General features: G+C 35.1%; 1 protein-coding gene across 1 annotated transcript; it reads left to right on the top strand.

Moving 5' to 3' along the window:
* Window positions 1-7,585: 7,585 nt before the first annotated feature.
* cmtm8b (CKLF-like MARVEL transmembrane domain containing 8b) lies at window positions 7,586-11,726 on the top strand. Its single transcript, XM_084089424.1, has 4 exons — window positions 7,586-8,453; window positions 10,183-10,356; window positions 10,441-10,560; window positions 10,802-11,726. The coding sequence occupies exons 1-4, from the start codon at window positions 8,298-8,300 to the stop codon at window positions 10,886-10,888; spliced, it is 537 nt and encodes a 178-aa protein (XP_083945550.1). The 5' UTR covers window positions 7,586-8,297; the 3' UTR covers window positions 10,889-11,726.
* Window positions 11,727-12,285: the final 559 nt, after the last annotated feature.

Raw genomic sequence — 12,285 nt, 5'->3', positions numbered from 1 at the left:
CCTGCCAGACTTCTCCGAAAACACACTACTTGCAAATTGATAGCAGTGCTGAAAACAGCTGATTAGAAACAGGTAGACGGCGCCTGGATCAAGCTCCATCCCCTAAAGACATTAGTTGTGCTCAAAATAGCTGTATGGTACATTTGCAGATGAATAACCTATGTATAAACCTAAACCCTCCCATATCAATGATCATTCATTTATGAGCTGAACACTTTTACATGCGTGTTACTTCAAATTTTGGTATGAAAACGAAATGTCTTTATTAGTTGCACATAATCATCTTTTTTATGTATTCACACATTCATCCATTTTCTCATGATTTCTTTGTATTTTATGTATATATCTGGTTAATATATATATAGATTAATAAATACTGTAACAAATGTTTTGTTCATTGTTAGTTCATGTTAGGTAATACATTATCTAATGTTAACTAATCAGCCTTATTTAAAAGTGTTACCATTTAATTTAAAATGTCAATACTTTGAGAAGTATAGGCACAGTAGTTGCTCATATTTATGAGTGTTGATGAGATCTCAATAATAATAATAATTTAATATGTATTTAAACTTAAAAATGTCAATGCTTTAGGAATGTAGTTGCTCATATTTATGAGTGGACGTTGTTTTAGATTTTTTTGTGATAATAATAACAACAACGACAACAATAATAATAATATGTATTATTATTATTATTAATATTTTTAATTTATAATAATTCTTTAATTTTTTAATCTTGGTTTATTCGTTAAATAAATATGAATAATACTAGGTTTATTTAGTTTAGGTTTTTTATTTTTTTTAGGACTTTTAATATATAAGCTTTGTTGTTAGGACTCTTAACACACATTAAAATATTAAACCCCTAAATGATAACACTGGCCACGTTTGAATTGACAATGTAAACAACATTAATTCCACGGGCGAGATAATATTAATCATTAAAAAAAAGTTGGATAGCATTTTTCTTTTTCTTTTGCATCCTAATTTAGCTCCCCCGTCTGCACTTGTATTGAGATGTAGAACACGGCCACATCCTCAGATCCCCCTCGATTAAAAATCTACGGCTAAGCTCAAGTCTGTTCTACAGGAGTCAAAACATTTCCTTCACCCTCTTCTTAAGGGTGGGATTTGACTGAAACCGAAGCCTAATTAATGTGAACGACTGAAACAAACTGGCAAATACTGTGTGTCCCCAGCGGTAGAAGAGAGGTAAACATATGAAGATTTCCAGATTTATCACATCTGCTGCCATGGATAATCACTTCCGAGGAAGTAAAGAAACACTCACAAGAATTGTATTTACACATCTACTTTCAATTTGGTATTCAGGTACCAGTTCACGAAGCCGGAGGAATTCCGGGGATGCAGCTCGGCTAGTTCGCATGCAGCCTGGGCTTCTCGTCCACGCAGCGTATCGACTGAACCGACAGGAAAAGAGAGAAAGAGAGAGAAAGGGAGGGCGAAAGCTGCTGAAAAATTCATGCCTTTGCCAGCTCTGTCTATTCGCTGCTCAGCAGGGGCCCGCCTTTGATACTTCACACTTGCGGAAAAAAAAATGCAAATGATTTTTTCGCTGCATAACACAGAGAGAATGTATCGCCAGTAAGTTATAGGAATATCCTGCCAAAACATAATGAAATTTAGCCACCTCTCTCTCTCTACCGCTCGTGAGTTTTCCTCGTTTCTATGTAGGTGTGTGAATCTAACCTTTCGCCACATTCTGGAATATCCCTTTCCAGCTTTTGTTTTTGCCAAATTCAGAGATCATACCGCATGCTACAAACTAGGACCCATACTTCCAATCTATCCAAAATGTCCACATCAACAATAAGCTGAGGTCATCTTCTATTTCACAACCAAATCAAAATGGAGAGAAATCGAGATAAACTTCTATCCAATTACAACCGGCAAACATATTAAGCAAGTGCTTGAGTTTGTTGGGAGGAATGATGGGTAATATATGAAAGGAGGTAAATGTGGTCTTGTTGTGGGGAGCTGAAGGGGAAATATTGGCTTTGACAGGTAGCACAGCAGGGGGGCCGCCGTACTAAGACTGGGATCTATTTTCTCACCCCGCCTCGGTTTTAGGAATGCTGATTAGATATGCTCTCTCTGTGTCAGGGAGAAATCCACCAATGCAACCACGGACAAGACCTGCTCCCCATTTCCCACAACTACCTCCGCCATTTTTATTTCCTCGCCCCAGCTTTGTTTTTGCTCGGATTGAATCGAATTGAATCGCTCTCTCACGCTGATGTTTGTCAGCGATACATGCTGAAATAATTGCCGGTGTGAGACGGTTATTATTTATTGTAGCGTAGGAAGCTTGTTTGGGTTTGGGTAGGGAAGAAGATTCTGGGATGTGGGGTGGGGTGCAACGGCGTCTGCTGTGTGTGCGTGTAATAATGTCTTCGCCTTTGTGGGTGCCCACATCAGCCAATTATGAGGCGACATCTGGTTTAGCTGACAAGTGACTGCGGAGGAGGGCGGAAAGTGTGTGTGTGTGTGTGTTCTGGCAGCAAGGAGTCATTTAGTAGAATAGATTTGAGCTCTGAATGCTCAGCAGGGTAGGGGTTGCGCAGAGGGCGGTGTCAAAAACATATATTAATCTATAATTATTAAGCATTATTAGACATATGAACACCATACAAAACCATGAGATATATTTAACACCTGTGCGCACAAAAATATCTTGCAGAATGTTTTAATAACACTTTGCGCATGAATAATATATAACGAATGTTGTCAATCAAAACTTCACTTTAATATTTCATTCTGCTGTTCATTCTCATGTACTCATGTTTGGCGGTAGGGCTGCAAACTGCTCCAGTGTTTGTTTAAAATTATAAATATATTTATGAAGCATCCTTTTCCCCAATAAACACCTGAAGTCAAATCAGTGTGGAGTTATAATGTAGCTTTGGTATATTATTGAAAGTGGTAGTTTGACCTGACAGACTGTGGTTTTCCAGCGTGATTGTAACGTTCTGAGAAGGTCCCCAGTATCAGGCCAGTATAAATGAGGCAGCTGACATGGATTACCTGCGGCGATGTGGATCATACTGAGCTGGGTGAAATACATTAGCACTGTGAAATGGGCCCCAGCCGAGGGCCCTGACTTCTACACAGGCACATCACTGACACTCAAATCAGAGAGATTCCAAAAAAAATTTTTTTTTTATTTGTACCATGAAAAAAATTATACATAAAATGGATGAATCTGTTTTATGATCTTTGTGAATTGACTGTTTTAGCAAAACAAATTTGTGTGCGTGTGAAATGTTCCATAATTGCACCATTTTAATAATTTCACACACAATATATATTATCTACCATTGGATTATATATATATTATCCAATGGTATATCATATATATTGTGTGTGAAATTTTTCAAAATTGCTAAATGTTGTTTCTTTTATTATTACAAAATAATAACTAATAATACAAAAATTGGTAATTAATAATACAAATTTTGTAATATAGTAATTAAATGTGAATTCTCTCTTTCTTTATTTAAATTTTTTATTGAAAGGCAGTCTGACTGTCTTTGGTATTTCATCTGAAAAAAATAAAATAATGAAATGGTTCTCATTTGCACCACAGAAAATGTATTAGATAAAAGCAGATTAGATGTTCAGCAAACACACATAACTTACCCTGCATACGCGCTAATAACAGCTCTGTTGTATTGTATTTATGACATTCTATTTACAGATATCTGTATTTAATTGACTTTATAGAAATAAAGTTGATATTGTGGCTCTGCTATAATGGTTCTTTACAACTGCTAAGTCCTTTTCAAGCTAAGTAGAAAGAGCTTTGCAAATATGGGTGACCAGGAGTCAGACATGGATTCTTTTGTTTGCCTGAACAGGTTAGAGCCACTTTGATTGAACTATAAGTCTCAGATCACCTGTCTTTTCATGGTCAGTTTGTGGTCAGAATGGATTTCTTTACTCTTTTTGCTCTTCATACGAATGGAAGCATTGATTATATCCGGCAGTTCCAAGGTTGAGCAGATGTAAACTAACCATGAGCATATTCCCATGGTCCTCTGCTCCTCTTTTGGACTCGGATTGAAATGTTTGCATGTATGTTGTTCTCATACAGAGGTGAGGGGATTTGCCTGCGTCTGTGGTAGTGGTTTGGTAAATCCGGCCCGGTCCTAGACACCGAAATAATTAATCCCTTCGGTGTTGGCTCCTCGTTCACCCTTTCAATGATTCTCCGAGCGGCTTACCACCGCATTGGAGCCTGGGTGAAGAGGAAATAAAATAAAAGGGAAGCAGGGAGATTCATCAGGGATGAGAATGTCTCATTCTCAGACGTCTCAGACCCACCATCCCCCTCTTCCTTCAAACACATTCCCTTCTTGCTCCAGAGACCATGAAAGACCCTTCATTCATGATTTTAAAAAAAGATAATTCAGCCGGTTTAATTTCCTTTTTCAATTTTGCTTCAAGGATTTTACAGTGGCACGATAACCATTTTCATGGCTGAAAAGTGCAAAAGGAGAGATCTGATTTTCATCTACTTCTAGGACTCCATCTTGAATGTGACCATCCTCAGGAGTCATCATTAGGCTTGAGGTAATGGAGAGACTGAGCATTAAAGGACACTTAGCTGCTTTTACCCTATCAATTCTTGATGAAGGACTTTCTTTTCCCGAGACTCTTTTGAAAAAGTTCTACTTTAAATTGGTTGATGGTGTTGCACTTGTTAGCTAAAGTTGCAGAGACTTTGCATTCTTATATTTGATTGCAACAGTGTCACGACTATCACAGCCCCCTTTTAACCTTTGACCCTTCTTGACCCTGGCTCAATGGCGAAAGCACAGCCCTTTGACTTGGAATTAAAGGATAAAACTCAAAGTGAATGGGCACTGAAATGGACGTTGTAGTGAGTTCCCGTGATAGAACACCATCAAATAGAATATCTGATTGTTTTGAGCTTGTTTGGATGTGAGTCTAGTATGTCATCATGATTGGGTCTAGTATATATATATATATATATAGCCTACAACCCAATCTAACTGTGTTTGATTGTGAATGAGATTATCTATCTCTCGCTCTCTGATGTGCATTTATGCTGAGAAACTCCCAGAACCTACTCATCTTTTTAAAGGCTTAGGAGATAATAATCTGATCTAGATCTTTTTAATACGCAGAGACTCTACAGATCTGGTAATTAGAGGGTGATGCATGGGTTCAGCATCAGGGTTTAGTATTGACTACTGTACTTTTGTAATATAAACAAATCCCACAGGTTAAGACAGTTCTGTTGATTTAAAGACTCATAAAAGTCAGTCCTATTGACTGTCTTGGCTATTATCTCAGCAACAATCCCTGCATTATGAGGCTTATTTATCATTATACGATCCCTGAAGTATTCATAGACAAAGCTGAAGACTTTCTTTTTTAAATAAAAGAACAATCAGCCCTTCTAGTGCCTCTGACTATCAATAATACAATAACTCAGAAGACTTTTTGTTGTTATTATCACCAACATTTCCATCGTTACTAAATGTGAACTTTGAACAAGCACAAATATCATCATTAGTAAATATAAATTTAAATATGGTTAGTACATTTATAAAAAAGATGAAAAACATCTCATAAATATAATTGTGCGTTAGTTTCCTCATCTTAATTAATCATATTTTTTTTACAAAACAATAATGCAGATCCAATTCTCAATACTGTGCGTTTTCTTTCAATTTGAGGGGAGCATATTTACTATATTCTGATAATGATACCCCGAATTACATGAGAATGATCAATTAATGATCTTTTCTGTATGCGCACATCCTGACTTTGCCATTAGCTACAATTAAAGTACAAAGCAAAAGTATGTGACATTCAACTTTTAACCTTGCTACTCTCATGGAGGCTGTCTCAGAATATAGAACATGAGACAAACATGAACCAGCCCTAGACTCTCAAATTAAGAGATGACAGCTAAAAAAAATCAAATTTAATGCTGTCTGCTGTCTAATTTTTGTAAATGCATTGTAATATAATTAAATAAATAAAAAGGTTAAACTTTATTTTAAAGTGTCCGTTACAGTGCAATTATAAATGTAAGTACAGAGTAATGATTAACTATGCACTTACTATAGGATTAGGGTTAGGATTAGGGTTTGGTTTAGGTTAGTTACATTATGGACAATTTATAGTAATAACTATAGTAACTAGATGTAGTAATGTGTAACAAGGAGGACACTGTAAAATAAAGTGTTACCCACAAAAATACAACGTAATTTAATGGATAGGTATTAGGTAATATTTATTATATAATCTGTGTGGCCTGTTTATTTCATTACATTTACAATAACTAGACTTTCATTTCATTTCTGTTAAGACTGTTGAAAAAACTCATGCGTCTTAAACATGGCTGCCACTGAAGCATTACCCCAGCCTGAGTCTCACAGCACGTCTCCTCCTGAGATGACTTAATTACATTCTGTGGAACTGTGCATTTATCGAAAGCATAACCTTTACAACAGACTACACGGCAACCGCTGTGAACAACAATTAATAATTAGAGGTTACTGAGACGAACAGGCCACACGCAGGGTGCTGGGCAATGGACATCTTATTTTGCCATTATTTTCCACCAGTATTGGCAATTTCAAGAACTAAAACTATAGATTTTGATTAAAATATTACATATAATAATACATAAAACTGGATTTAATCTAGCATTAAATTAAGTGGATTATGGATTGATCGACTAATTTTATTTCTAATCAAATATTGCATTAAAAAAACGTAATTTAATCAATTCTATCGGATTCTCTTTTTTTTCTTTTCCAGGATTGTAATACTGTATGTGCTGTTTTCTGTACAGAGTATTAACAATAGCTGTATTCTCTCAAATAAAATATTTTAATTCAATAGCAAGATCCCGTTCACTGATATTCCCTGTAACAAACTATATTAGTCGGGTACAGCAACACAGCTGGGCCAGATGCTTTCATGGCATTTTCAGGTTTGTTTAGTCATAAATAAAAAATCAGATCAACAAAGTGAAAGCAAACCTTTGATGTAGAGAGCTGGCAGAAAGGATGAGGTCTACCAGCCATCAAATAATAGGTTTATAGCGACTGTGTTATATATACATTATAACAGAAAATAGACATTTGACTGGTTGCTCCCCATATGATTTGAATTTGATGTACCATAGCGATGTCATGTAATGACTGTCTTGTTAATGTTGCTCTTTAGATTAAATAATATTTTACTATTCTATATGAGACAAAATAGTGTGTGAAATCAAGATAGTACAAATAAAACAATTAATTGTAGGCCTATAGTCACATTTTTTAATGACTTAAAATTTGGTATTTTCTGCAAAATAGCCTACTGTACATAGAGACAATAATACAGCTGCAGATGACGCTACTAGTACTAGTTTGACAAGCAACTTCTTTGGATTTGCTGCCCCCTTGTGACATAGGCCTAGCTTAATTATTAGAAGAAATGCAGGCTATGCCTTTGTGTCAATTCGTTTAATATGAAATAGCCTAATATGCTACCGCAATTCGCGAATAAATCACTATTTTTAATCGGTTACAAATGAATTACTCAAACTGGTTAAAAGAATCGTTTCCGTTTGCATTAGTTTGTCATTCAGTACAAATAGCTTGCTATTAGAACACAAAGAGCAAAAAGGGCGCTGGTTGAAGTTAATATTTACCAATAAATAGCCTTAATAAGTAAATAAATTAAAAAAAAAAAAAAAATTAAATTAAAATTAAACCAAACATTCAAAACCATAGTTTGCCGAAGAAGAAAAAAAGAAAAAAAGAAAAAAGGGTAGGCCTATACCTGCATTCACAGCTTTTAACGGCTGCAGGTAGGCTAACCAAAGCGTATAGAATTGGTTTCTATCACTCCTCTCTCTCTGTTTTCGGTTCATTACGAGAGACTGTCTTATTTGACATGGGTTATAGGTCTAGTAGTCTTATCCAAGAGACGTGAGGGTAGGGAAGTTTTATTGGCTCGAGAACCGGTCCTGTCCGTTAATGATCGACTCGTTCAGGGCTGCGTTTCCAGATAACGATGGATCGAGCATTTTAGCAGGCTTACGATGCTTTTGGGAAACGCAGCTCAGATTGATTTTTAAACCGGTTCAACAGATTAAAAGATCCGACTCAAAAGAACAATTCTTTCACGAATGGATTAAACCTTCACCATAGTAGCCTATGCTTCCTAATCCTTTCCTTTGGGAGTAGGGAGGATCATTTCGTTGCTCATTCGGGGAGTTTGTTTTACAGTAATTCCGTTAGAATGGAGGTCGACTCCGAGTCCCGCATCGACAGCAGCAGTACTGACAGAACAAGTAAAAGCTCAAATATAGAGAGTTTAGGCTTGTTACACTCCAAGTTGGCTTATGATGGGAACTTTATTCGTTCTGCCTGTGGCATGTTAATGGCTGGAGAAATCGTAAGTATGCCGTGAATGTGCTGCCTCAATAGTTCATTAAATCTAAAGTTATTTGGATAGGTTTATCCTATAGCTAATAGCCTATTTTAAGTCACTTGATGAAACAAACATATATCAGTATGAATTAGAATGAAATAAATCTAGATTGGTAACTATTTAGAAGAATACCTTTTGTCACAAGTTTTCTTTCCACTTTCCATTTCCCAGAGGAGGATCGCTACGTCTTTTGATATAGTAAAAGTGAAACTGGTCCTGATTTAAAATATTGTATTTCTATGTTACAATCTTTTATAACATAGACTATCACTTGTGAAACACACACTTTAAAATACTTTTAAATAGAGCACTTATTTCAGAAATAATATAGGCTATTTTAAAATAATATGCCTATATTTGAGTGCAAACTGTGTAATTAAATGAAAATGTGGCCTAAATAGCCTATTAAATTTATAGTGTAGACTGCAGTTTAGATCAAATGCAATTAGCTGAAGTGCTTAAGTAGGATTTTATATGTAATATCTTTATTTATAATTTCTTAATTATTTCTATTGTCTTTGAAATATGGTTAAAGTGTACTGCCAAATTACGTACTTTAATGTAATTTCTATTGCAAATTGAATGTCATGTATTTAAATATATTTGTAATTACACATTTGTAATGATGAAATTGCAATTTAATATATTTAAAATATATTAACTTTAAATGTAATATTAAGTATCACACTACAGTTAAATTATAATCAGGTACTTTACATGTGCTTGTATGTTAGTCAACACATCAAAATAAGTGTACATGACACAAGTTTATTAAAACATAATGATTTAAAATGTACTTTAAGGTAAAATGTTTAGTTTGACATTACAAAGTGCACTTTGTTAAGTATACTTAAGTGTGTTAAGAAACATAGTGATGAAAGTGTATTTTTTTTTATACACTTCAGTCGCCCTTTATAATTAAAAGGATATTTTCCACAAGTACAGTTTTTAAATGTACTTTAAAGATTTGAAGTGTACCACATGTGTACGTTCAATACAATCAAACACACTTATTTTTCACAAGGGACTGCTTGAGTATGTAGTGAATAGGAACAACAAAATGTAAGACTTTTTGTTGGTTATGAAGATGCTCACTCACTATGGAAAGAGAGGAAGAGGACCAACCAAAACAGTTGGGAAACAAACTCTTCCTTTCAGCTTGTATTGTTCTTCTTCCTTCCACCACATGCTCTGAGTCAAATTCAATCATTCCCTTTCCTGCCGTAATCTACAGCCAGTTCTGTCTTCTAAACCCAAAATAATTTTTCCTGTAATATCATGCACAGTGAGAAATTCTTTGGCTGTATATAACAGGAAGGGAGGGTGGGAGATCTCTGGAGAATAACATGGTGTCAAAAAGGGGTGGTGGAAAGGCCCTGTTGTGCTGCATAGAGAACATAATTGTCATTGTTTTTTGTTTTTTTTTGCTTTCTCAAAATGTTTTTTTTTTCCAGCTCAATCCAAAAGTTTTTTTTTTTCAGGTTCTAAAATATGAGTTGGTGATTTAAACTTATGCATTTGGCAGAGGCTTTTATCCATGCATTAAAATTACACATTTTATCAATGAATGCATTCCCTCAGAAACCGTGATCTGCTTTCTTAGTTGGTTTTAGATCACTTTCATGTGTTTCACTTGATCAAAAGAACAGTGCTGTTTCAGTCCTATAAGTCTGTGCTCCATCTTCAATCTCAGGTGTTTGGGCTTCTGGTGTGGACTCTGATTGGTGGGACGGAGTACCTCCATGTTCCTGCACTGGGGTGGGTAATGTTTGTGTCAGTCTTTTGTTGGGTGCTTACTGTCATTCTCTTCCTCTTTTACCTGACCATGGCCCACACCAGGATTCCCCAGATCCCATGGACAATTCTGGTGAGTAAATTAGAACTACACAAATTAATGTTAATTATTTTTTTATCCAAACTTTCATTAAACTGAAGGCCTCTTAATTCACAGGGAATATGTTTTAATGGCAGCGCCTCTGTATTGTACCTGACAGCAGCTGTGATTAATGCTGTATCTTCGAATGTGGCCATTAGGGGGCGCTACTACTTCATCAGCTGGGTGGCATCAACGGTATGACAAGCAACTTCTCTGATTAGTTTGTCAATGCTCTTGTTTTCTTAAGAACAACAAACATAGCACCTATGCAGCAATGTCTTTCCATCCACAACTGATTATTTTCTTGGACTGAATTAATTTGTTGACATTAACTAAACAGACATTACTGTACTGAGTTTTGTATGTGTGTGTAATAATTACATGAAATTTTGAATTCATTTGAATGATAAATTCCTGTGTTCTTTTTCCTTTTCAGATATTTGCCTCACTAGCTATGGTGTGTTATGCAGGAAACACAGTTGTGAATTACAAATCTTGGAGATCAAAATGTGAAGATACATGAGCAGATTTAAAAAAAAAAAAACTATAAGGTACAATTTATGCAAATTTAAAGAATCACATAACAAGACAGTATTGTGGTTGAAGCAAAATGCTAATATATAGCATAGCATTTTTCTTATGAGTAAAATTTTAACCTACACTATATTTCTCATTTGAGTTTTTCTTTAGAAATTATTTATTGAGGATCCATATAAAAAAAAGTATGTGTAAAACGTTTTGTTAAGTCACCAAGGCAAGCTCACAGTAATTACTGATATTCAGAGCTGTCAGATTCAATTGGATGAGAAGTTTTAGGGTTTTGTTATTTATCCTTCCTTGTCTGCATTAAACAAAGAAAATTAGGCCCGGGTACTATGTACTATGACACTACAAATGATTCTAATGAGTCGGTTCATTTTAGTGAATCAATCACAACTAACTAATCAGGGCTGCCTTTCCCAAAAGCATCGTAAGCCTAAGCTGATAGATCATTGGTGGCAATTGTTCTATGATCAATTTAGGCTTACGATGCTTTTGGGAAAGGCAGTCCAGTGAAGTTACTGACTTTATGTATAGTCAAAGATGCACATCTTTTTTCTTTTTTTTTTGCATTGTTGTTTAATATTGGATTGTATTTATGTTGCCTCTAAAAAGACTGAAGTCACTAAAAAGTCTGTAAACACAGATGCTTTAAAAAAAATATTTAATATTCTTCTTCAAGTAGCCTAAAGTAAATTTCATTTTTTCAACTCAAACAAATGTCAATCTTAACCCAAAATTCTGTAGTGTACATTTATGCATTGTCATATAATTATTATTGTGTATCTAAAAAGCTTTTCTGTATTAAATATGTTTGATTTCATAAATATATTGCTTTTTACAATTTTTTTCCTCCTGAACAAAGTCCACATGATGTAGGTTCTTTAAAGTATGTGGGTTTTCCTCATACTGCCTATAACACACTTAAAGTATATTCTGTATATTGTATATTGTAATCTATTTATTGAAATGTGGCATGAATCAATGCAGAGGGTGGCATAAATTATTTTTATTTACTTTTGTCAGTTACTTCTTAATCTAAGGATTTCAAACAGCCGTTCAGTTTAAAATATTTCTTGTTGTTGTTGTTTTAAGCCTAAGTTGAAGGAACACCTCAGGTGGGTTCCCTGAGAGGGGAACGAGACGCTGGGTCAAGGCGTTAACACTATGGGAACATTTCCGCATGTACAGGCCAGGGGCGTTTCCTCTGAGGAGGCAAGGGAGGCAGTGTCTCTTCAAAAAAACAAACAAACTGGTTGACAAATAATCCATATTACAAAAAACAAACACAAAAACAACACAAATATTGCAAAATGTGACATTAAAACATGCATACCTGTAAATCACTTGTTTTTATAAAGTAACACTGCCCAACAGCGA

The sequence above is a fragment of the Abramis brama genome, assembly GCF_963993115.1.
Source record: "Abramis brama genome assembly, chromosome: 17".
Classification (NCBI taxonomy): domain Eukaryota; kingdom Metazoa; phylum Chordata; class Actinopteri; order Cypriniformes; family Leuciscidae; genus Abramis; species Abramis brama.
The sequence above is the reverse complement of the archived record's forward strand: the minus strand, read 5'-3'. Positions and strand labels throughout refer to the sequence as shown.

Bases quoted from the DNA above. Each gene is read 5' to 3' on its own strand.
- cmtm8b (XM_084089424.1), top strand. From the start codon at position 8,298: ATGGAGGTCGACTCCGAGTCCCGCATCGACAGCAGCAGTACTGACAGA. The intron at 8,454-10,182 runs GTAAGTATGCCG...CTTCAATCTCAG, and splicing joins TGTTAATGGCTGGAGAAATC to GTGTTTGGGCTTCTGGTGTG. The intron at 10,561-10,801 runs GTATGACAAGCA...TTTCCTTTTCAG, and splicing joins TCAGCTGGGTGGCATCAACG to ATATTTGCCTCACTAGCTAT.